General features: G+C 57.8%; 2 protein-coding genes across 2 annotated transcripts; one reads left to right on the forward strand and one right to left on the reverse strand.

Moving 5' to 3' along the window:
- The first annotated feature begins 37 nt into the window (after positions 1-37).
- Positions 38-16,090, forward strand: Tle2 (TLE family member 2, transcriptional corepressor). The gene is given in 19 exon segments (XM_010634856.3): positions 38-141; positions 458-502; positions 1,720-1,782; positions 3,892-3,966; positions 4,149-4,332; positions 4,761-4,780; positions 5,349-5,456; positions 6,438-6,482; positions 6,605-6,754; positions 8,434-8,572; positions 8,818-8,978; positions 9,416-9,489; positions 10,145-10,230; positions 10,233-10,321; positions 10,972-11,219; positions 11,315-11,462; positions 14,076-14,226; positions 14,662-14,738; positions 15,883-16,090. Coding segments are annotated over 19 exon segments (1,992 nt in total). The 5' UTR covers positions 38-120; the 3' UTR covers positions 15,991-16,090.
- Positions 16,091-16,832: 742 nt separating this feature from the next.
- Positions 16,833-24,246, reverse strand: Tle6 (TLE family member 6, subcortical maternal complex member). The gene is made up of 10 exons (XM_010635104.1): positions 24,139-24,246; positions 20,230-20,470; positions 20,113-20,129; positions 19,878-20,016; positions 19,716-19,795; positions 19,595-19,632; positions 18,575-18,989; positions 17,289-17,676; positions 16,937-17,147; positions 16,833-16,906 (listed from the first exon to the last, which is right to left on the reverse strand). The coding sequence occupies exons 1-9, from the start codon at positions 24,244-24,246 to the stop codon at positions 16,966-16,968; spliced, it is 1,608 nt and encodes a 535-aa protein (XP_010633406.1). The 3' UTR covers positions 16,833-16,906; positions 16,937-16,965.
- Positions 24,247-24,548: the final 302 nt, after the last annotated feature.

Genomic DNA, 24,548 nt, shown 5'->3' on the forward strand with positions numbered 1-24,548 from the left:
GGGGAGGGGAGACGCCCCCTGGCACTTTGGGAACTGCCCACGTGGCCCGTGGGGACCCCGTCCTCTCTCCTGGGCAGCCTCAAGCTGGAATGTGAGAAGCTGGCCAGCGAGAAGACGGAGATGCAGCGACATTATGTCATGGTGAGGGTCAGGCCGCCGGGCTGGGGTGGTGGCCGCTCTCCCTGCCCTCTCCCGCCTCCTCTTCCCCTCCTTGGCCCGGGGCTGGTTGGGACCCTGGCTTTCTGGCCCAGGCCCTCCCCAGGTGGCTCCCTGGAGCTGGGGTCTCAGGGCAGCCTCTCTGAGGGGGGAATTGGGGACCCCTTCCACATGCACCCTGATAGCTCTGGTCCCACTTCCGGGCCCCGGGTCTGGCCTTCACACGTTGGGAGCACCGGTGTCCCCAGCTGGGGTCCGGTCCTGTTCCGGCCCGGAGGTTGCCAGTGCCTTTCCTTTGCAGTACTACGAGATGTCCTACGGGCTCAACATTGAGATGCATAAACAGGTACTGTGGTGGGGTCCCCTGTCCCAGGGCTGCGAGGTCTGGAGGCCTTGGGAGGGAGCCCTCATGCATAGGCAGTTGGGGACCGAGGTGACCCGGCTTGTCCTGAAATCTCCACAGAGGGCCCAGTTGGGAACGGAGGAGCAGATTTTAGTCTCTGAGGAAAACGTGCTTTTCAGCATTTGGGGACAGTGGCCCGCAGCTGGAGTTGGCCAGGGGACACGAGCCCGGTGTCTCCGTTGACAAGGAGCCGTAGCAGCAGTAGGGTCAGGAGGGCTGTGGGGTGACTTCTGTCCCAGGAGAGGGCTGGATAGGTGGCCTTGGGGGTTCTTTCCAGCCCAGTGAGTCTGAAGTTCTGATGGGCCCTGAGGTTCCATTGCTAGTTTTGGAGGTTCCGAGATCCACCACGGTGGGCTGGCTGGGAGGACCTGAGTCTGTTCTCTACTTGATGCCATGCAGGCTGCCCTGTTCCAGGATGGACCCCAAGATTCTGGGGCTGTCCCCGAGGTTCTGAGCTGGATCTCAGTGTTCTGAGCCAGACTCCAGCGGTTCTGAGCCGGACCTCAGGGTCTGAAATTGACCCTGGGGTTCACGCGTTAATGTCAAGACCCTGAGGCTGATCGGTGGCTTCCAGGGGGATGAGGAGCTCTTCAATCCCCCGAGGCTTCCCGAGGGTGGCTGGGAGTGGGGTGCCTGTGGGGCACCCCAGCCTACTCTCCCAGGTGTGGAGGGCTCTGTTGGTTTGACGCGTTCAGAGGGGCTGGGGTGCTGGCCCGTGGGTGCTGACCACAGAGCCCCACAGAGTGGGACTGAGGACAAGGGGTAGGGTCAAGTCTGGCCTGCGTGGAGAGACAGTCTGTGCACACCCAGACTCAGGACAGGCACAGCAGGCGGGATGGCACGAGGCACAGCCTTCGCCTCTGGGCCCTGGCCCGGCCCCTCCTTTTGTCAGTGACCCCAGCACTGTCTTGCCGCCTCCTGCAAACCTGATACAGAGCTTGTGTGGCCGGCCGTCTCTGCCTCCCTCTGCCTCCCGGGACTCCAGGCCACCTGGAGAATCCGCCCCGCCTGAGACTTGCTAGCCTCTGTTTCCCTGTTACACTCAGAGGTGTCGGTTCCTCCCCCACCTGGTTCTGAAAATGCTTTTCACCTGGGAGCCGGAGGCCGGGGTGAGGGTCCCCAGTGCCCCGCCCCCATGCCCATCTTGTTGCCCCTGCCAGGCTGAGGTCGTGAAGCGGTTGAGCGGGATCTGCGCCCAGATCATTCCGTTCCTGACGCAGGAGGTGAGGACAAGGTGGCAGCGCCTCTGCAGGTAGCTGGGGGGGGGTGCAGGCTTGGAAGGCGACTCGGGCTGGGCGAGAGGACACGGGGTGGTGCACAGCCATGGGGTGCACTCAATGCCACGGAGCCGGGTGCTCAGAAATGGTAAACTTTCTTACGTGGTTTTTAACACAGCCATTTTAAAAAGATGAAATTAGGGCCGGGGTTTAGCTCAGTGGTGCCGCCACCTGCCTCACAAGTGCAAAGTCCCGAGTTCGATCCAGAAAAAAGAATGAGCAAAGATGTACAATAACTGTGTGAGTACCTTATTGAAATTGCTGAACCAAAGTTAGCCCTTGTGGCCTTCACGCCAGCCTCGGGACCTTTTAATAGATGGTTTCTGTTTCTCTGGCATCTGTTACTGAGGGTGGGGTCAAAGGGGCTCAGGCCGAGAAGGGTGAGACCTCCAAGAAACGGGAATGAAAGGCTTTTGGGAAAGAGTGAAAAAAGGAACACATCTGCCCCAGCAGCTACCATCCCCTAGGACAGGAATCAGCTGGAGGGCCAAACCCAGTCCTTTGCTTGTTTTTGTTAATAAAGTTTTATTGGCACACAGACGTGGCCATTCCTGTAGCATGGTCTGTGGCAGCCTTCCACTGCAATGGTGGAGTCGAGCGGTTACAACAGAGACCTTGGGCCTGCAAAAGCAGAATATGTTTTTAGGGTGTGCTGGGGATGGAATCCAGAGCCTCATACGTTCCGGGCAAGTGCTCACCACGGAGTCACACCCTCAACCTTGGTATTTAGATTTTTGGGGTTTTTTAAGTGCTGGGGACGGAACCCAGGGCCTTCACGTTAAGCTACATCTGCATCCTTTTGTATGTCTTAAGACAGGGTCAGGCTAAGTTGCTAAGTTGTCCAGGCTGAGCTCAAGCTTGTGATCCTCCTGCCTCAGCCTCCCAGATTTCTGGGATGACGGGTGTACTGCCAGGCCCGGCTCCAGCCTTGCATTAAATATGTATCCATTTCATTTCGTGGCTGGTGCGTGGGTCAGCGGTAGAGCTTGCACCCAGCATGTGCAGAGCCTCCGGGCACCAAAACAAAACAAAAAACAGTTGGACGGAGTAAAAGAAGCCAGCCACATGCAGCAGGGGGAGAAGGAGCCCGAAAATAAGTCGTTCAGAAAGCACAGCACCAGCAGCTTCTGAAAGGCAGGCTGGGGGTGAGAAAGGTGGAGAAAAGGCAGGGTGAGAAGAGAGCGGGCTCCCTGGCTGGCAGTTCTATGCCCTGGCCTGGAGCTGGCACATGGGTGCTGATTTCTAACCGTGGCTGTTTCCTGGGACGTTTGTTGGTGTTATACTGGCTGCTCCTGGCCCGGTGGGCAGAGCCTGCGGCCCGTGCTCAGCACCCTGCAGTGCCCAGGACGGACCCGCAGAGACTTTGCTGTTCTCAGATGCCAGGAGTGCCCAGGGGAGAGCCTGGCTTGTAATTATTAGCTCTGTTTGTACTTATATGTTTTTTTTCTTTTCCTGTATGCGTATCTCATTTAAAAAGGGAGAGAGGGGGGAAAAAAAGCGGCCAAGTATAGTGGCACACGCCTGTCATCCCAGCTACTTGGGTAGCTGAGGCAGGAGGATCTCAAGCTGAAGGCCAGCTTGGGCAATTTGGCAAGCCCTTACCTCAAAATTAAAAAAAAAATTTTTTTTTAAGAGTAGAGCTGCAAGCCAATTATGGTGGCGCACGCCTATAATCCCAGCACTCGTGAGGCTGAGGCAGGAGGATCGCTGTGAGTTCGAGACCAGCCTGGGCTACACAGTGAGTTCCAGGTCAGTCTCGACTACATAGTGAGACCCTGTCTCAAAAGACAAAAAAAAAAAAAGAGAGCTGCAAAAATAAGATTTCTTTTATTTTTTGATACGGGGGATCGAACTTGGGATCTTGCACTTGTGAGGCAAAAATAAGATTTAAAAAGCTCAGTAGCACTGCACCTGCCTGGCAAGTGCAAGGTACTGAGTTCCATCCCAGGTACTGCCCAAAAGCCAAAGAAAGAAAGACTAAAAAGCGGCAGGCAGGATTGGTGTGCAGGCGGGTTGAGGACACCGTGCAGCCCCCCGCCACCCGCTTCTTCGTAGCACCAGCAGCAAGTACTGCAGGCCGTGGAACGGGCAAAGCAGGTGACAGTCGGGGAGCTGAGCAGCCTTATTGGGGTGAGTCTGCTCTCTGCGGGGACTCTGCCACCCCCATCCCTGGCACCAGCAGGGCTAGCGCTCGGGTGGCGGGTGGGCAGCGGGCCTGGGCTGTGGCTTCCCTGGGAGCCCCGGGCAGGGCGACCCCCTCAGACCTGGCCCGGTGCTGCCCCACCGCCCCTGGCCCACCCTCTTCCCTCTAGCAGCAGCAGCTCCAGCCTTTGTCCCACCACACCCCCCCTGTGCCCCTCACCCCTCGCCCTGCTGGTCTGGTGGGTGGCAGTGCCACAGGGCTGCTCGCTCTGTCTGGAGCGTTGGCTGCCCAGGCCCAGCTGGTGGCGGCCACCAAGGAGGATCGCGTGGCCATGGAGGCCGAGGGGTCCAGAGGTGAGTGGGCAGCCTGGCGCAGGGGCTGATGGGAGGAAGGAATAGGAGCAGTTGCGGGACTGCAGCTCAACCTTACCCTGTGCTGTGTGTCCTTGGGTAGATCCCTAGCTGTCTCTGGGCGTCTGTCTAAAATGGGTCAGGAGGAGACAATCCACGAATTACAGAGATGTGGAGGACGAGGAGATTCTGAGCTGGGAAGAAGGCTTTATAAACTGTAGAGAGAGCCAGGTGTGGGGGCACATCTGTGATCTCAGCACTCAGAAGGCTGAGGCAGGAGGGTCGCCATAAGTTTGAGGCCAGCCTGGGCTACGTAGTGAGACTGTGTCTAAAAAAAACCCAAAGTGATAAAATGTGGAGGGCTGTACCCCCAGCGCCATGGGATGTAAAACCCTGACTCTCTCTTCTTCTTTGCCCCCACCATCTGCCAGTGGAGAGAGCCCTGAGCCCGGTAAGTTGAGTGATCATGGATTCTGGGTTGCTGCTGGCCGAGGGCCTCAGAGTGAGACCCACAGCCCCATTTTCCAAGCCGGGTGGCTCAGGACCCTTACGGAAGAGCCCTGGACCGCGGGAGGGTTATTGTTTAAATCTTTCAAGCGGGAAGCGAGGTGCGGTGGCGCACGCCTGTCATCCTAGCACTCTGGAGGCTGAGGCAGAAGGGTCCTTTAGTTCCAGGTCAGCCTGGGCTATGTAGCAAAACCCCGTCTTGAGATAGAAAAATCACACTTTGATGTGTCACTGAGGCTCTCAACATAACAGCTGCCTGGCATCCACACCTGTAGCCTGTACCCTCCCAGCCTCGCCCGGCCCTGCCAGGGTCTCTGCTCTCCAGGGCCATGCGGTGGCCAGCTTGAGTCCTCCTGCCCGGGCAGCCCTGCCTGTCCTGAGGCCTCAGTTTCCCCATCTGGGCTGTGGGTTGTTCTTGCAGCAAGGGGAAGAATTATCAACTGGCGACCGCCCTTCAGTTGGGGACCCCAGGGTCCTGAACCTCCCTCCCCCCGGCCCCTGCCTCCCTACAGAGCGTTTCCCCCTCACCCCCTGAGAGTCTGGTGGAGGAGGAGCGACCCAGTGGGCCTGGGGGCAGCGGGAAGCAGAGAGCGGAGGACAAAGACCTGTCAGGACCTTACGTGAGTTGGGGGCAGTCAGGACACCAGGGTGGGTACATGTGACCCTCTCTCTAGATTCCTCCATGGCTCCCCATTGCTTACAGAGCACCAGCCAATCAGGATGAGCCCTGTGTGCCAGCCTTGACTCTAGCTCCTCAGCCGGATCCTAGCTGCCGGCTGGCTCACGGTGGGTCAGTGTGCTTCTCAGAGAAGCCGGGCACCTTTCTTCTTATAGCCCAGCTTGGTTTAGAAAGAGCAGCAACTAGTTTTAATTAAAGGAGAAATCAGAGCTGAAGGTGCAGTTGACGAGTGGACCGTTTCGCCTGGGATGGGTGAGGCTGGCCCTGGGTTGAAAGCCCTGGGCACAGAGTCAGGTATAGCACACGCCTGTTGTCCCTGGACTGTGGGAGGCTGAGGCAGGAGGATCGCAAGTTCCAGCCCAGCCTGCACAACTTAGCAGCTAAACAAGACCTTAACTTAAAATAATAAATACAAAGTGCTGGGGATGAAGCTCAGTGTGAAGGCCCTGGGTGTGAGAAAAACACGAAATAACCTGGGCACAGGCAGGAGGTCCCAGAAAACCTATCCAGCGGGCAGATTTGGATTCCAGGCTGCAGGCTGTACCTGAGGCTGTTCTTGGTTTGCCACCAAAGCAGACATCCCCAAGACAGCCCTGCGCCTCCAGGTCTAACCCCACCTTCCCCCACTAGGCTTCCCGTTCCCCACCAGCAAACGGACCGGGGCTCAGTCTCTCTCTCATAGAAGCAATAGGGAGCCACAGCAGGATACAGAGCAGAGGCAGAGAGAGGCCTTAGGGTATCTCTTTGGGCCAACGTGGAGAGCAGCCTGGAGGGAGCCTAAGGGGCCCTGGGACACCCCAGGCTTCCCTTCCAACCAGCAGATGGTTGCAGAGCCCAGGGGATCCCAGTCCTTTCCAAGGAGATGTTGGGGTATGGAGGGCGCGTGGGCAGGCTGAGTCCCTCTCCTGCCTGTGTCCCCCAGGAAAGTGATGAAGACAAGAGCGACTACAACCTGGTAGTGGATGAGGTGAGTCCCCACTCTGGGATGGGCCCCCCCCCTGGAGTGGGGCTGCGCCCCCTCGTGGTGGTGCCTGGACTAGCGGGAGGGATCGTCTCCCCGCCCCACGCTGCCCTGCCCCATGCACCCAGGACCAACCCTCAGGGCCGCCCAGCCCGGCCGCCACGCCCTGTGGAAAGGCAGCCACCTGCATCCCTGCCCGGCGGGACCTTGGGGACAGCCCGGCCTCCTTGGCCTCCAGCCTGGGCTCACCGATCCCCAGAGCCAAAGATCTCATCCTGGTAAGGACTGGGGCGGCTGGAAGAGTTCATTTATTCAGCCTGGGGTCTGATTTTGTTTCCTTTTCTTTTTGCTGTACTGGGGATGGGACTCAGGGCCTCTGCAGTGAGCTCCATGCCCAGCCCTTTTATTTTTTATTTGGAGACAGAGTCTCATTAGGTCCCTAAGCTGCTCAGACTGGACTCAAACCCTCCATCTTCCTGCCTCAGCCTCCCAGAGTCCTGGGACCATGGGCGTGGGCCACCGTGCCCGCCTCATCCTGGGGCTCTGATGCAGGCTGCCGTTCCTGGTGACCCTTTGCCCCTCATTTTTCCTGCAGCCTACTTGAAACTCAGTAAATACTAAGATGACAACTTTGTAACTAAGCTGGGAAAAATAAATATTGAGAGCAACTCACCACCTTACATGGGAATCATGGACCACTTGCAATAAGTAGGAAATCCCGGGGAAATAAACACAGCCTGAGCCCTGGCAACCAGCGAGGCGGACCTCAGGATCGCCTGAGTCCTCCAGAGCCACTCAGAGGCCAGTGGCCCCAGCCCCAGACGTCCCAGAAGGAGAGATTTTAACACAGGAGCTTTTCCAGCCTCCTCGTGGCTTTAATGCCAGGAGTTTGGACCATCCAAGATCTGCCCTTGGGTGTCCAAGGGCTTACTTTCTCCCAAATCTTCCCCAGGCCCCTGCCCTGCACTTACCCAGGGTGAGATTGTCGGTTTCTAGGCTTCCCCTGCCAACAGGTTGCCATGGCAACCACCAGAGGTTGGGGCTTCCTTCTAGCTTAAGTGTCTCCTCCCTCCTCCTCCAGGGAAACTTTAAGGGGGGTTGGAGCAGGTCCTTTCTCCTCCAGGAGCCCCCCGGGAGTCCACTCAGACCCTCCCTGTCACCTCTTTGGGTGTGGGAAGATGAATCGGACACAAACGGGATACATAGCACCTCCCTCCCTCCCTCTGTACTGTGTAGAAGCCGGGGCCTTAGCACTGAGCTCCATCCCAGCCTATTTATTTTTCATTTTGAGACCAGGTCTCACCAGATCGCTAAGCTATCCAGGCTGAGCTGGAACTTGGGATCCTCCTGCCTCAGCCTCCCAGAGTGCTGGGCTGACAGGCGTGTGCCACCGCTCCGCACTGTGATGCAGTCCTTTCAAGTAGGAGGAACTGAGACGCGAAGCCCGGGTGGCAGTCTGGCTGGTGCCCGTTTCCCTCAGACTCCCCCAGCCTAGGGACAGCTGTGCGGCCCAGGATCACACAGCACCCAGACTCCTAGACCCCAGACTCCTCCGCCTGAGAGCTTACTGTACGTCTGCCCCTTGGTGAGCCCACTCCGGAGTTTCCAGTTCCTCCCCCCAAAGGACCCAGATAAAGCCCGGCACAGTGGCATATGCCTGTCATCCTAGTTGCTCAGGAGGCTGAGGCAGGAGGATCACAAACTCAAGCCCAGTTTGGGCAACTTAGCAACTCAGCATGACCCTGCCTCAAAAAATTAATTTTTTTAAGAAAGGGCTGGGGCTGTGCTCCCAGAAGAGCACAGACCTACAGCTGCACATGCACTGCTGCCCACCTGCGGGCGTCTCCTGGACACCGTCTGTCCACCATGTCCCCCGATTTTTCTCCCACACGGGTTCAGCCCAGGTCCGTGGGCCACAAGGTGCCTGGTGGCCGATCAGCCCCCCTCTTCTCTGCAGAGTGACCTCCCCACCAGCCCTCCTGCTTCCAAGTCCTGTGACTCCTCCCCACCCCAGGAAGTTTCCACCCCTGGGCCCAGCTCTGCCGGTCACCTCTGTCAGCTGGCGGCCAAGCCGGCACCGTCCACAGACAGCCTGGGTGAGACCCTGGTTGGGGATTGGAGTATTCCCTAGATTCTCAGCTCTGTATGATCGCGGTGGCTGGGATGAAAGGAGAGACACAGGACAGAGGCCCAGAGGGGGAGGAGGCACAAGAGCCTTCGTAAGATACTGGTGGACACTGGGTCTGGGTTTTAAAGAATGAGTAGGAGTTCATACAATGGCAGAAAGATAGCAGGGCCTAGGATTGGGGTTCAGTCTAAAGACCTGACCCTTCTCACTCAGCACTGAGGAGCCCCCTGACTCTGTCCAGCCCGTTTACCACGTCCTTCAGCCTGGGCTCCCACGGCACCCTCAACGGGGACCTCTCTGTGCCCAGCTCCTACGTCAGCCTCCACCTGTCCCCCCAGGTCAGCAGCTCTGTGGTGTACGGACGCTCGCCCATGGTGAGTCCCCAGGGTGGAGACACCAGGCAGGGGCCAGCAGGACTCCTGGGGGCCAGGAGGAGAGGTGCACGGGGCCCGAGAAGGGGCCCTGGCTTGGCAAGCACATGTGGAGGATGCCTGAGGGTCTCAGTGGTTCACACGCTTAGCCTGAGTCAGCACCTGTGGCTGTGCGCACGGCTGCTCTTAGGTTGCATGATAAGGAGCAGAGTGCCCGGCCCTGGGAGGTTCTTTACAAAGCCAAGCTGTGGCCTGGGTGGGTCCTGAGGTTGTGCTTTGCAGACCTCCGATTTAGAGCAAATCTGAACATCAGATGGATCCTTCTCCCCTGGGGTTCTAGGAACCCCAAAACTTGTCCACTGGAACCAGCTCTGCTGTGGGAGGGAGGGATGGAGCAGGGGACTTGGCAGAGGCAGGGACCTGCTCTGGTGTCCCCACAGGTGGCGTTTGAGTCACACCCCCATCTCCGAGGCTCCTCTGTCTCCTCCTTGCCTGCTGTCCCAGGAGGGAAGCCGTGAGTATGGGTCCCGTCCCCTCCACCTGTTCTTGGGTCCTTGTATGGGGTACATTGTGGGCTTCCTGGATTGCCCTGGCCTCTTGGGTCCCCAGGAAGCACTTAGCGCTGTCCCGGCTGGGGAAGGGGACGCCACGCCGGCCCTGAGAACAGCCAACCCCAGGTATAGCTGGCACTCCCGCCCCGGCCCGCGGGCCCTGGACCTCCTGCCTTCCTGTTTTGAGAGTCCTCACCTCGGGGTGGTCTGGGACCTTGAAACGTGGTCACCACAGTCAGGAATGAAATGTTTGCCTTTAAGTTCAGTTCTTTTGGTTTGTTGTTTTCGTGGTGTTTGGTCCCTGAGACGGAACCCAGGGCTTCACACTGAGCTCCATCCCCAGCCGTTTTTATTTTTTATTTTCAGACAAGGTCTCTCTTAAGTCTCTTAAGTTGCTCAGGCTGGGCTGGAACTTGCAGTCCTCCTGTCTCAGCCTCCCAGAGTGCTGAGGTGACCAGCAAGCGTGGGCCACAAAGGCTTCCTTAAAGCAAGGGGCCCAAGCTCCGGGACAGAGCCTTCCCACCTCGACCCTGTAAGCCCCCTGGCCCTGCTGCAGCAGGGTGCAGGCAGAACCCCTGGGCCCAGTGCGGAGGCCCTGTCCTGTCCCTGTCCCCGCAGGGCCTACTCCTTCCACGTGTCCGCGGACGGCCAGATGCAGCCCGTGCCCTTCCCCTCGGACGCGCTGGTGGGCGCGGGGATCCCGCGAACGTGTACACGGGCGGCAAGGGCTGCGTGAAGGTGTGGGACGTGGGCCAGCCGGGCGCCAAGACACCGGTGGCCCAGCTGGACTGCCTGGTGAGGAGGGTGTGGCCCGCAGCCCCAAATGGGCCCTGGCTCCGCAAGACTTGGGCGGGGCTTGCAGTTCAACCACACACAGTTCAGGACGTACGGGCCAATCGGGAGGGACTTACAGACCAGGGTGGGGCTTACGGCCCTAAGGAGCGGGACTTACCAAAGGCATAACTGGTATAAAATAGGGCGTAATCGGGCCGGGATTTAGCTCAGTGGTGTTGCTGCCTGCTTCTCAAGTTCAAGGTGCAAGGTCCTGAGTTCGATCTTGATTCCAGTACCAGGGGAAAAAAAAAAAAAAAAGCTAAGGTGTGACCTGCAATTTTAAGAGGCGTGGTTTGCAAAACCTAGGGTGGTGCTAACCATGAAGCCTGGGCGGGGCTTACAGCGCTAAGGGGTGGGGCTTTGCCCTCCAAAGGGGCGGGTTTACCGGTAAAACCAAGGCAGGGCTGGCACCAGAAGGCGTGGCCTGCATCCCTAAGGGGCGTGGCTTGTCCTAAGGATCCTGAAGGCCTTGCAGCCCCAAGGGTTGGAGCTGTGGAAGACCTAAGGGTGGGGCCGCGTTGAGGCAGGGCAGAGGCACCCTTGGGTGGGTCTCATGGAGAGCCATGGCCAGGAGGGCCAACCTCAGCCTGGCTTCTCCTGGGGTCTCCCAGAACCGGGACAACTACATCCGTTCCTGCAAGCTGCTGCCGGACGGCCGGAGCCTCATCGTGGGCGGCGAGGCCAGTACCCTGTCCATCTGGGACCTAGCGGCGCCCACACCCCGCATCAAGGCCGAGCTGACCTCGTCAGCGCCTGCCTGCTACGCCCTGGCCGTCAGCCCCGACGCCAAGGTCTGCTTTTCCTGCTGCAGCGACGGTAACATCGTGGTCTGGGACCTGCAGAATCAGACCATGGTCAGGTGGGTGTGAGTGTCTGGGACCCTAGCCAGGCCCTGCCCCGGCGCATGCGGCCCAGCGGCTCTGATGCCAGGAGGGAACCGGCCTCTCTCTGCAGGCAGTTCCAGGGCCACACGGACGGGGCCAGCTGCATTGACATCTCGGACTACGGCACGCGGCTGTGGACAGGTGGCCTGGATAACACTGTGCGCTGCTGGGACCTGCGGGAGGGTCGCCAGCTCCAACAGCACGACTTCAGCTCGCAGGTGCCACTGGCAGTGGGGGAGCCGATTCCCTTCCCACCCTCTGGAGGCGCCCATTTCCAGACACAAGATGGGGCTAAATGTCTGCTGTCAGTGTCCTCTTCCACAGGCCGGGGGATGTAGCTCAGTGGTGCCGCCGCCTGTCTGACAAGCCCAAGGTCCTGAGTTTGATCTCTGGTACCAAAAACAAACAAACCATCCCTATCAGCCCAGCACTCTGGGAGGCTGAGGCAGGAGGATCTCAAGGGCAGGCCCAGCCTGGGCAACTTAGCAACCCAGCTAACCCTGTCTCAAAACAAAAAATAAGAAAGGGCAGGGGTTGGAGCTTAGTGACCTTCAGTACTGGAAACCTAAAAAGGATACAAATTCACCAGTCCTCCACTTTAATTCCCCCAAACTGCGGAGAAATTTAGACCTGAATTGCTATTAAGCTGGGAGTGTGGAGAGCCTCCGACCATCTTTCTGCAGCCCAGCGGCTCCCTCACCCAGTTTCTCCACACAGCTGGTTTCTCTTCCCAGCCAGCCTCCCTCCTCTGATGCCTTGGGTTGGGGGCCCTCCAGGCACAGAGGCTGACCTGGGCTAGGAGCTGGGTGGTGAGGTGCCCGGTGCAGGCGCCGCAGATGCCTCAGGGACTCCTTAGGGTCAGGGATGGGTTTTGGGGCACCGGAAACGCAGGTTCTGCCTGCCAGGGTTTCGGGGTAGGGCGGGAGGTCCTTGGCCTGTGACTCCGTTTCTTCTGCCCCTCCCCTGTCCACCCTCTGGGAAGCTTCTAGGCTTCTCTCCTCTGGATGAAATGCTTTCCCCCTCTTTCTCCGATTGGTGAACTCCTCCCTCATCCTTCAAGACCCACCTAGGATTTTGCTCTCCGTCCTTGAAACCTGGCTGGGGGGCGGACACGTGACTTATCTTCCAAACTCTTTCTGTACTATTTTTGTGGTTCTGGGGATCACACCCGGGACCTTCACATTGAGCTACATCCTTAGCTCTCTTTTTTGTTTTGTTTGTTTTTTTTTGAGGCAAGATCTTGCTTTATAATTTAGGCTGGCCTTGAACTCACTGTGTAATTTAGGCTGGCCTCCAACTCATGGCAATCCTCCAGCCTGGGCCTCCCAAGTGCTGGGATGACAGGCATGCATCAACACACCCAGCTTTATTCTTTATTTTGAGACAAGATCTCACTAATTTGCCCAGGCTGGGCCTGAATTTGAGATCCTCCTGCCTCAGCTTCCCAGAGCACCAAGATGACTACAAGTCAAGATATCTGGTTTCTTCCAACTCAGTATCCTTTCTGCTGCCTTCTTTGGCTTGATGATTTTCCCTCTCTCTCTCTCTCTTCCCCGACACGGACTCTCATTATGTAGTCCAGGATGACTTCAGCCTCCCTCTGTAGCCCTTGCTGGCCTCATGATCCTCCTGCCTCAGCCTCCCGAGTGAACTCAGAGGTGCAGGTGGACACAGCTGTCCATGCCGTGTCCCCTGAAGCTTGAGTGGACGATGCCCGTTTCTGGGGACCTGTGGGAGCACTTCCTGTCCCACTGGCCCTCCCCACTTCGTTCAGCTGTTTTCCTGTGTGGCCAGGAAGGAGCACTGAGTTCCTCCTGCAAGCTACACTGGAAATCTCCGGGTCACTGCCGCACACACCTCATCTGTGAGGAGCTTCCCGGGGCCTGGGTGGGTCACAGCCTCACCCCCTGGATGCTTAGGGCTGGGAGAACTTGGAGCCCTTTCACATCAAAACGAAGAAAGTATTGGCCAGGCCTGGTGGCACACGCCTGTCATTCCAGTACTCGGGAGGCCGAGGCAGGAGGCTCCAGTTCGAGGCCAGCCTGGGCTGCACAGTCAGACCCTGGCTCAAAACACTGAAACCCCAAAAGCAGGCGAGGCCAGCAGCCGAGCTCCAGACTGGATCTCAAGAGTCCTGTCTCCCAGGCTCTGTGTTTGACCGACTCCCTGCCGTGTGACCTTGGGCCCCTGCCGTCCTGGCTTCCACCATCTGTTAAAGGGAGCCACCATCCCCGTCCTTCTGGCCTCCCACCACTCCCTGCTCCCTCCCAGGCTGCTGTTCGCCAGGAGTGGATAATGGATATGCAGCCCGGGGCTTCTGGGTAATGCTGATTAATATTAATGATCCGACGCACAGAGCCTGCTGTGCTCCTGCCTGGCCCTGCCAGCTGCTGCTGTCCGCCGGGGCTGATGTGGGAGAGGGTGGCCCCCTCCCCTGCCGGCCCCTACAGGTCAGGAGCTTCCCTGACCCCCACAGGGCTCCAGGAGCCCGGATGGAGGAGCATTCCTGTCGTCCAAATTGTTTGGGAGGCTGAGGCAGGAGGATCCCAAGATCGAGCCCAGCCTGGGCAACTCAGGAACTTAGTGAGACCCTGTCTCAAAATAAAATTAAAGAGGGCCAGGGATTTAGCTCAGCGGTTCTGCTGCCTGCCTCACAAGTGTAAGGTCCTGCGTTTGATTCCTAGTGCCCCAAAACATAAAATTTAAAAAATCAAAGGGCTAGAGTGTGCTCCCCTTGCTTGTCTAGCAGGGCAGGGCCTTGGGTTCCATCCCCAGCACCAAAATAAAATATCCGTAAGGGCCCAGGAGCTGTCTCTTTCCCATTGCCCTAGATCTTCTCCCTGGGCCACTGCCCCAACCAGGACTGGCTGGCCGTGGGCATGGAGAGCAGCAATGTGGAGATCCTGCATGTCCGCAAGCCTGAGAAGTACCAGCTACACCTCCATGAGAGCTGTGTCCTCTCCCTGAAGTTTGCCTCCTGTGGTACGTCTGCCCCGGTCCCCACAGGTGCTCTTGGAAGCTGGGCTCAAAACTTAAAGTCCTCCTGCCTCAGCCTCCCGGAGTGCTGGGGTGACAGGAGAGTGCCACATCCATGCCTGGTGACTTTTATTTTGGAGGGGGGATGTACTAGGGATCAAACCCAGGGCCTCACTCAACAGAGCCAATGCCCGGGTGTGGCGGAGCAGTCCTGTCATCCTGGCTGCTTAAGAGGTGGAGGCAGGAGGGTCCCAGTTTTGAATCCAGCTTGGGTAACTTCACATGACTTGGTCTCAACATTGAAAGTTTAAAGAGGGCTGGAGATGGAGCTCACTTGAAGGTTCTGGGTTTGATTCCTAGAGCCACAAGAGATAAAAAATAGAGCAGGGGAGGACATTCTTAGGTCTGTAGACCCTGTCCCTCAGCTTGCTGCTTCCCCAGGGCGATGGTTCGTGAGTACCGGCAAGGACAATCTGCTCAATGCCTGGAGGACACCATACGGAGCCAGCATCTTCCAGGTACCCCAGGAACTGCCCCCCGCACTCCTGCTACCTGACCCCTACCTCGGGTCTGCGCACCTCTGTGCTATGCCACTGCTAAAGCAAGGCATGACAGATGCATCTCTCACCGAGCACAGCGTCCTGGCAAGTATCGCAGCCTTGCTCCTTTTCCTGGCTGTGTAATATTCCACTGTGTGGACAGACCTAACTGTGTGAGGCCTTCGTTCCTCTGTAGACACTGAGTTCTTTTCCCTCCTTGGCTGCCAGGAAATGTGCTGTGTTGAACATCTGTGTACCATTTTCCCAGTTTCCCTCTGTCTTGGGCAGATGCTCTGGAGGGGAATTTCCCATGAGCCCGTTGAACTGGGCAGTTCCCAGATTTTACATTCCCACCAGCAGGGGAGGGTTCTGGAATCCCCACACCCTTGCTGACAATTACTGTCTTTTAAAAAAATCATACCCTGGGGAGGTAGGGGAGGGGGTTATGGAGTAGTATGAGCTGGTGTGGTGGTTCGGGCCTGGAATCCAAGGGGGTGGGGACGGAAAGAGGGGGGAGCGGGGAAACAAAAGCTGTAAAAAACTAACGACAACGAACAGGAAACACAGTTTTTTGTGTTTTTTTTGGTACCAGGGATCGGACTTGGGTCCTTGAGCTTGCAAGGCAGGCCACCGAACCGCTGAGCTAAATCCCCCGCCCTGTCTTGGGTATTGAGATGACAGGTGTGCGCCATTGCGCCTGCCCAGAAATAACCATTTTTTGAAAGTGCCTTTTAATACAGGTAGCCAATTCTTTTGTCAGGCTACAGTTGGGGAAAATCACCTCAAGCAGTCTTTATCTTGTAAGAAAAAAGTGTTGGATAGCTGATGTAATTTATCCAACGCTGTCCAAAATGACAAACAGCAGTCGTGCAGGTACCTTACTCACTGTGGTAAACTCAAGCCGCCGTGAGTCAAGCCACCGTTAGTTGGGACCGTCTACCTATCTATCTCTAGAAGACATGTTGCCCTCCTCCCACTAGAGGCATTGGTGACGGTCCCACCTAGGGGCGCACATGGGTCCCATCCTCCTCCGCGTCCTCTGGAGGTCAGGAGCTTTGCACCGGCTGAGCTAACGTGGGCTGTCCTCACCTGACCTCTCCTTTCCCTCTCTCCTGCCCCGTAGTCTAAGGAGTCCTCCTCTGTCCTGAGCTGTGACATCTCCAGGAACAACAAATACATCGTGACAGGCTCCGGGGACAAGAAGGCCACCGTGTATGAAGTGGTCTACTGAGGCCCCAGTGCTCACCGGCTGAAGCCCCCCACAACCTCCCTTCCCTGCTGGGGTGGGGTCAGTGGGCCCAGGGTTCTGGGGAATAAATGTATTTATCACAGCGGGCCTGGGACAGACCGAGACTGGTTCTCACCTTCCTGTGTGACTGCAGGGGATGAGAACCCATCCTGGAACCAGGATTGGTAATGGGAGGTCACGGGCAGGATGGTCAGGCAGAGCCCAGCAGCAAGCACCCCCGATTCTTTCACTTAAAGCGGGCTGATAGGCACCCAAGTGGCCACTTGGAGCACGATCTGGATCTCGGGGAGACCTCCGACACCTCCTGTGGCAGAGATGAACTTTCCACCGCTTTTAATATTTCCATCAGTGCATATTTGATTTACAAAATATAGATGTGGTTTTATTTTTGTGGTGCTAGGCATGGAACCAGGCAGGGGTCTTCACGCTTCATTCCTAGCCCATTTTTTCCACTTTATTTTGAGACAAGGTCTCGCTGTGTAGCCCAGGCTGGTCTTGAACTCACAGCGATCCTCCTGCCTCAGCCTCCTGAGTGCTGGGATTACAGGAGTGCGCCACCACGTCCAGCTTACCAACAGTTTTAATATCAGCACTGTGTACAACACCCCACTGCCCGTCCCATGTTAGCACTCTGGTGACCAACACAGATGTCCCTGCTCTGTTCAGCGTCCCCTGAGGCAGTCACCTCCTGGTCCCCAGAGACTCAGGAAGAACCTCACTCCCCACCCCATCCCTGCCAGAAGTGATGGTCACCACCTCCCTCGGCCCCCTTCTCCAACAGTGTGTGGCAGAAAGCGGCCTGTCAGGGACAGAGACACCAGTGTTGCTCTTTCCCTTTTGCTTTATTTCGTGGGACACACCCTGGTCCCCAGGCCCCCGGCCGCACACTGCAGGGAGCCTGGCAACCTCTCTGCTCCTCCTCGGGAGCCCGCACCGCACCGGTGACAGCGGGAGGCCTCAGTAGGAGAGCTGGTACACAGAGGCCCAGGCCTGGCAGCCCGTGACGATCAGCTTGTTGCTGGCGGATACATCGCAGCAGGTGGTGCAGGATTTCTCCAGCAGCTGGAACTCCGTGTACCCCGCGGGCATGCTGTGAATGGTGGTCAGCTTGTCCGTGCCGACGCTTACCCACCACTGACCTGGGGACACAGACAGGCTCCGGAGACACCGGAGAGGCCACCCAGTCTCTCTCTGGTCTCCTGCTGCGGTTGAGGACCCCGGGGCATTGGAGGGCAGGGCGGGGCTGCACCTTGGAGGTGGGGACTTGGTGGAGCGCTTACCGTACGGGGAGAACTTGAGCCCCAGGACGGCGCCGTTCTTGTGCCCCGCCGCGTGCGCCTGGCCCCTGAGGGTGGACTGCAGCCAGTGCTGCCCGCTGGCCAGGCCCACGAGCAGCCAGTCCTCCCAGAGGCTGTGCGACAGGCTCGTGATCTGAGACTTGAAGAGATGCTTCTGGGACTTGCGAGCTGCCCTGAGGTCCCAGCACTGCAGACAGCCGTTCAGGCCCCCTGTCCAGACTGTGTCGTCTTTAATCACCGCGCTGTTGGCCTCACCCTGCCGGCCAGGAAGGTCTTTGACCACGTTCCGATCCCGGACATCCCAGATCCTGACGGTGCCGTTGCTGAAGCCGGCGAAGGCCAGGCTGCCTTTGAGGTCGGCGTCCAGGGCCTGGCACCTGGCAGGACATTCAGGCCCCCTGTCCAGACCGTGTCATCTTTAATCACCACGCTGTTGGCCTCACCCTGCCGGCCAGGGAGGTCTCTGCTCAGGAGAGATGCCGTTGTGGGACTCTGCGGCTGTGCTCCTGGGTATTTCACCACCCCGGGCCAAATGCTACTGAACTTCCCATCTCCAGCCCTTTTTTAAAAATTTTAAGACAGGGTCTGGATGGCCTCGAACTCACAGGGATCCTCCTGCCTCAGCCTCCCGAGTGCTGGGATGACATGAAGGCCAAATGCTACTGAACTTCCATCTCCAGCCCTTTTTTAAAAATTTTAAGACAGGATCTGGATGGCCTCGAACTCACAGGGATCCTCCTGCCTCAGCCTCCCGAGTGCTGGGATGACATGCACCCCCACACCTGGCACAAGAATTCTTTGAATAATTGAGCTGTACGGGCTGCCATCCTAGCTACTCAGGAGGCTGAGGCAGGAGGATGGCAAGTTTAAGCCCAGTCTGGGCAATTTAATGAATTAGGCCCTGTCTCAAAGAGATTTAAAAAGGGCTAGGGGCATAGCCCAGTGCTACACCTAAATGAAAAGAATCATTTGGTTTTGGGGCTGTCACTCCCTGTCAAGATGGGGAAACTGAGGCAAACAAGTAGAAATGTCTTGATTCTAAAAAATGAGCCCAGCCTAGATCGAAATGTCTTTGAGGTTCCCAAATGCAAATCCAAGGCAGTGAAACCCCTTTTGGGCTTTGAGGGCACCGAGTCCCTGCCTGGCCTCTTCCCGTCACCCCTCAGGCCGTACTTGACCACGTTCCGATCCCGGACATCCCAGATCCTGACGGTGCCGTTGCTGAAGCCGGCGAAGGCCAGGCTGCCTTTGAGGTCGGCGTCCAGGGCCTGGCAGGAGAGCCCCTCGCAGGACAGCTGGCTTGGGTTGTGCAAGTCCGGCGCCAGCAGGTCCCAGACATTCACGCCCGACAGGCCGTGGCCGCCGGCGAAGAGCATCTTGCCGTTGGGGGCCAGCATGCAGGTGGACAGGAAGGCGCCCGGGGTCTGGATGGGCCAATGCAGGTGGCTCTGGGGGAAGGTGTCCTGGGCCTCCCGGCCGCCCAGCCTCCACACCTTGAGGCCGCCCGGGCCGCAGGTGAACACGTGGCGCGTGAGGCTGTTCACGGCCGTGGCGAGGACGTGGTGCCCATGTTGCAGCATGTGCAGCCTCTGCACCTTGTAGGGCAAGCCCAAGCTCTCGGACTGGCCCCGTGGGGCGCCTGGGCGCAGCCACGTTTTCCCGAAGACCTCAGGGTCCTGGAATCTGCAGAGGAGCGGGAGGGAGGAATTGGGGAGCCCCGCCTGTCGGTGGGGGGGCTCCTGTGCCCTGCGAGAGCCTCCTACCAAGCTCAAAAGCAGTTTTGTTTTTTTTCTAGATATTAGGAAACCTTATTCTCAGGCCATTATCTTCCCTCTAGACTCCCTGCAAAATCCTAACCACACTCCTCCAAATACTTTCCCTCCGTCAAACCATATGCTTGTCCCTTTTGCCTAATACAGCAAACTCCTATTCATCCTTTAGGGTCCCAACTATTATGCCCCTTCCTCCAACCTCACTTGTCTGTGTAGAGCTCTAACACAGCTGCCTCCACACTCCTGTTTTACAGGTCAATTCCTTCCCCAATCCCTCGAACCCGGAACTGCTTATAATAGGAACAGGGAGGCCCGGGGATTTAGCTCAGCGGTTCGGTGGCCTGCCTAAGGACCCGAGTTCAATCTCGGTACCAAAAAAAAAAAGGAACAGGGAGTGAGGTTCGAGTGAAGTCACTCTGCTTGGAGGGGATGGCCTGGTGATGACAGGAAAGGGACAGAAATGTACAGCCCTGGGGCCAGAGGGACAGATGGGCAGCCTACGGTGCAGACACTCACGTGGGCCTCAGGAATGGGTGGGCTTTTCGGTCCAGCGCCTGCAGGGACGAGAGAGCATGGCTGTCCCCTGCCCTCCCTCCCTACGCCTCTCACCAGCAGGTGGTGCCCGCCGGGGTCTCACCTGCTGCCCTCTGGGGGCCTTGGTGAAGTCCTCCTTGAGGTCCTCCCAGGAGCTGGAGGAGAGCTCTGCCGAGTCAGTTCCTGGACAGGGACAGCGGCGCCTGAGCAGGGGTCCGGCCACGGACACGCTGTCCCTCCCTCTCGCTCCCAGTAGGGTCCTTACCTGAATCCTCCTCTTCCGACTTTGCCTCCAAGTTCAGCAGCGCGGGACCCGCGGCTCCGCGCCCTCTGGAGGGAATCGCATCAGCCCCCCGACTCTGCTGGCCCCGGACTGTCCCGCTGGTCCACCTGCGGCCTTTCCACTGCGGCGGGAAGGGTCACCACCCTGCGTGAGTGACCGCCTTCCCGAGTTCAGGGGGCCCCACCGCCGGGCGCCCCGAGTGCGGGTGTCTACTCACCGGGCCTGGCTCCCGCTCTGTCACCACGGCGGAGGAGAGAGGGACACAGCCACAGGGCAGCGTCAGTTAGCGAGTCCCAGACACGGCCCCGGGCCGCCACCCCGAGGGGACACTCACTTCTGGCGGTCTGTGCTGCCAGCTTGTTTTGGTAAGCGAAGGTCTCCCGGAGGTCCTTGGTGAGGATGTTCGGGCGGAGCTGGGCCTCAGGCCCGCAGGACAGGAGAAGGGATGGCTGGGGTCTCTGCGTCCCCGGGCACTTGCAGGAGGCTGGCTTCGTCTTTTCCTGCTTGAACTGTTTCCTGGAGGAGACCCGGCCTCCCTGGCCCAGCGAACCTGGGGGCTGGAAGGGGCTCACTACCTAGAGAGGTCGGTGGGGAGATGGGGAGACCTGGGCTTGGGCTCGGCTTCCCCAGGCACAGATGGGAGAGAGCCCGGCCAGTGGCCCACGCCCGCCAGCCTGCACTCGGGAGGCTGAGGGGCTGTGAGTTCCAGCTCCCTGCCTGGCCAATGTAGCGTCTTTGCAAGAAGACCCCAAAAGAGAAAAAAACAGTGGGCTGAGGATGTAGCTCAGTGCGAAGGCCCTGGGTTCCATCCCTGGTATTGATTGAAAAAAAATTTTTTTTTTCCTATCAAACAGAAAACCACCTAGGATAGGCACAGTCCGATATGTGAGAGCTAGTGTCAGACGCAGTTGCATGTTCTAGTGGCCACACTGAAGGTATAAAAAAATCGTGGAACCACCTCCATGTTCAACTCTGTTTTTTTGAGGCAGGGTCTCACTATGTAGTTGAGACTGACCTGGAACTCACTGTGTAGCCCAGGCTGGTCTCGAACGCATAGTGATCTTCCTGCCTCAGCCTCCCGAGTGCTGGGATGACAGGCTGCAGGCATGCGCCACCACGCCCAGTCATGGGAACCTAGTTTTCAGCTTCCATTTTATTTTATTATTTGTTTACTTATTTTTTTGGCACCCGGGATCACACTTGGGTCCTTGTTCTTGCAAGGCAGGTGGCGGATCACTGAGCTAAATCCCCGGCTCTGGCTTCCACTTTAGATAAGGACACTTATGTGGGTGAAAGTGGGAAGGGCAGGGGAAAGGCAAGAAAGGGAAAGAAAAAAATGTGAGAAAACTAAAAAGTGGAAACAAAGTCTTTGTAAACAGGGAAGGGAGGAGGGGGTGAAGGGAGGGCAGGGACAAGGGGAAAAATGAGAACCAAGACCTGTCATGTAAAGGTACAAGATCCCAATGATGAATGTAACTGTACTGTATCCCTAAAAAGTACCAATACACTTAGTGGAAAAAAAATTGTTACTGCCAAAAAGGAAAATAAACAAATAGTGACACATAAACCAGGCAGGCTGGCACACATCTGTGATCCCAGCCCCTTGGGAGGCTGGGGTGGGAGAATTTTGTTTATTCCTGTTTTGGGGGGTGGGGTGGAACTGGGTTCTTGTGCCTGTGAGGCAGGCGGCGGAACCACTGAGCTCCCAGCCCTCCCGTTGTTTTTTGAGTCAAAGCCTTGCTGAATAATCCAGGCTGGCCTTGAATTGGAGGGGAGCCGCCTGCCTCAGCCTCCAGAGTGCTGGGATTGTGTACAGGCCTGCAGCACCACACCCAGTCCAGGAGAATTTTGAGTTTGAGCAAGGCCTGGAAAATTTAGCAAGGCTCTGTCTCAAAAACAAAACAAACCAGATGAGCTGGGTGTGGTACCTCACGCCTGTAATTCCAGCACTCAGGAGGCTGAGGCAGGAGGATCGCTGTGAGTTTGTGAATTCTAGGTCAGTCTCAACTACATAGTGAGACCCTGCCTCAAAAAAACAAAACAAAACAAAAAAACACCAGAAAACAGCACTAAACCGTGAGAAGGCTGAGTCATGAAGATCACCTAGAGAGGCAGGTGTGTAACTCCAGGTGTGTGAACGCCTGTAACCCTTGAGGCTGAGACAGGAGAACATGCAGATTCAGTGGGATACTGTCTCAGAATTAAAAACTATGCTGGTGTGGTGTAATCACACACCGATAATCCCAGCACTTTAGGAGGCTGAGGTAGGAGGGTCAGCAGGAGTTGAGGCCAGGCTGGCCTCCATAGTGGGAGGCGCTGTCTCAAAATAAATAATAATAAAAAATATATATATAAAGGGCTAGCTCGGTGCAGGCCCTGGATTCAATCTTCAGTAGTGAAACAAAAACAACAAAACGGGCAGAGGACTGCATCTGGGGCCACTGCCGCAAGGCTGACCCTACTCGCAGGTGATTCGCAGTGAGATTCAGATGATCAAAACCGCCTGCGGGCCTCTGGGAGAGAGGGGAGCCGCAGGGTTCCCCTGCCCGTTCCCCACCCCCACCCCGGCTTTGGGGTGCGGATCCAGACAGGGAGGGCACCCGCACCCTCGGCCGAACCCGGGGGCCCCCATCCGCCCGACTCCTCGGGGTGCAATTTCCCAGCACCTCCCTGGGGCCTTGTCGGGTGGGGCGGGGACAGTGATTCCTGTGCGTGGCCCCTCCTCCACACCCGGGTTCTCCGCGTCTGCTGGGGGTCCCGCCCCCAAAGCCCATTCGCCAGTCCAGGGGTGGGGGGGACACACAATAATAGGTATTGAAACCAAGGCCTTTGCACCCAGCTCCGTCCGCAGCCCATTTTAAAGTCTCGAGACCGGATCTCACTACCTCTCTACATTGCCCAGGCTGGGTTCAAGCTTGTGATCCTCCTGCCTCAGCCTCCCAAGTGTTGGGATGACAGACCACTCTGGCTCCCGCATCCTTCACCTTGCTTTTCTGTCATCTCCACAGCAGCCACAGTGAACCTGTGAAGTCCCTCCTCTGCCCTCAGCCCTCCAGGGCTCCCACATCCCTGGGGCCAAAGCCCAGGTCCTTCCTGCAGCCCACAGGGCCCAGGCCCCCTCACTGCCCCCCTTCCTCGCCTTGCTCCCTCTGCTCCAGCCACGCGGATACCAGCTCCGTGGGGCCCCAGTGCCTTTGCGTTGCTGTGCCCGTCTCCTGGGATTTCTCCTCTATCCCAGAGGTCCACAACCCGGCTCTGATCTTCTCTCATATGTCACCTTCCCAGTTTTTTTTTTTTTTTTACTTGAGATAGGGTCTGCTATGTAATTCAGGTTGTCCTTGAACTCTCTGTAGCCCAGGCTGGTCTTGAACTCAAAGCGATCCTCCTGCCTCAGCCTCCCGAGTGCCGGGATCACAAGTATGTGTCACCACGCCCAGCAACCTTCCCAGCTTTTCACCTAACCGTCCTGAATTCCAATCTCTCCCACCTCCATTCAGGCCCGTTCCTCACGTGGCCCTCACTGCCTAACAGGAAGCTGCAGGCCGGCTCCCTTCCCCCAGGGCAGCAGGCCCTGCAGTGCCCTTCTCTGCCAATTCCCTGGCATCTATGCAGCGCTGGGCAAGCAGGTGACGGCTGAGCGTCTGTTGGATGAATGGCTGTGTTCTGACTGCTTCCTGCCCCGGGCTGCCCACCCCGGCGCTGCTAAATTGCAGACATGGCCCTGGCCCCCTGCCACGCACAGCTGGCACAGTCGGAGAGGCCTGCCAGGGCCCAGGAGAAAGGGCAGGTGGCAGGAGGGCAGCGGGGACAAGACACAGGCGCTTTGGCCGGGACGTGGTGCCCGGTGCAGACCCCTCCCCATACCACGTGACCGGGACCTCGCTCCACACCTGACCCCCTGAATCCCGAAGAGGCTCCCGGACAGGACCAGGGGCCCTAAGATTTGGGGATCTGTCATCCAGCACTCTGGGAGGCTGAGGCAGGAGGAGCAGAAGGTGGAGGCCGGCCTGGGCAACTCAGAGAGACCCTGTCTCACAATAAAAGAAGCCTGTGGACATAGCTCAGTGCCAAGGCCCTGGGTGCCATCCCCAGCACCAGAGGAGCAAATGATGTGGGGACACAAAGAGGTCCTAGGGTTTCCAAGTCATGACCCTCCCTGCCTACCACCCTAAATGGCTCCCACTTGCCTTGGGCTCAAGCCCTAAGCCCCCCGCCAACCTCTGAGTCCTGGTCACCCACTCACCTTGTCTTGTTCTTGAAGATCCTTCGGCAGCTGGGAGAATTGAACCACACTGTAGGGATTGGGCTGGGAGGTGGCCTCTGGGAGCTGGAAGGAGAGCAGTCCTCCCATCCTTGGCTTCCCCTCCTGTGTGATGCTGGGGCGGGTCTGCCTCTCTGATCTCCTTAAAAAGGTTTCCCCACCAGCTACACCCAAGGGAGGGTAGGGGGTTCAATAGACTTTTCTCTCACTCTGGGTTAAAGGTCCTGGCCTCACTCCTGCTGATCTCCACCCACCCCAGGCCCTGCCTCAGGGAATTCACACAGGCTTTGCTGGCCTCTGCAGGGAGATCAGAGCTTCTAATTATGCACAAACTGTCCTGCAATCCTCCTGCTTCAGCCTCCCCATTGTGGGATTACAGGTGTGAGCTACCA

This window comes from Fukomys damarensis, unplaced genomic scaffold (genome assembly GCF_012274545.1).
Source record: "Fukomys damarensis isolate Sample0158 unplaced genomic scaffold, DMR_v1.0_HiC HiC_scaffold_37, whole genome shotgun sequence".
Classification (NCBI taxonomy): Eukaryota; Metazoa; Chordata; class Mammalia; order Rodentia; family Bathyergidae; genus Fukomys; species Fukomys damarensis.

What these genes read in the sequence shown, in the direction of transcription:
- Tle6 (XM_010635104.1), bottom strand. Translation starts at nt 24,246, where the DNA reads ATGGGAGGACTGCTCTCCTTCCAGCTCCCAGAGGCCACCTCCCAGCCC. An exon ending in ATCTTCAAGAACAAGACAAG is followed by an intron (nt 20,471 to 24,138) that starts GTGAGTGGGTGA and finishes CGACCTCTCTAG; the next exon opens with GTAGTGAGCCCCTTCCAGCC. An exon ending in AGGCCCCCAGAGGGCAGCAG is followed by an intron (nt 19,633 to 19,715) that starts GTGAGACCCCGG and finishes TCGTCCCTGCAG; the next exon opens with GCGCTGGACCGAAAAGCCCA.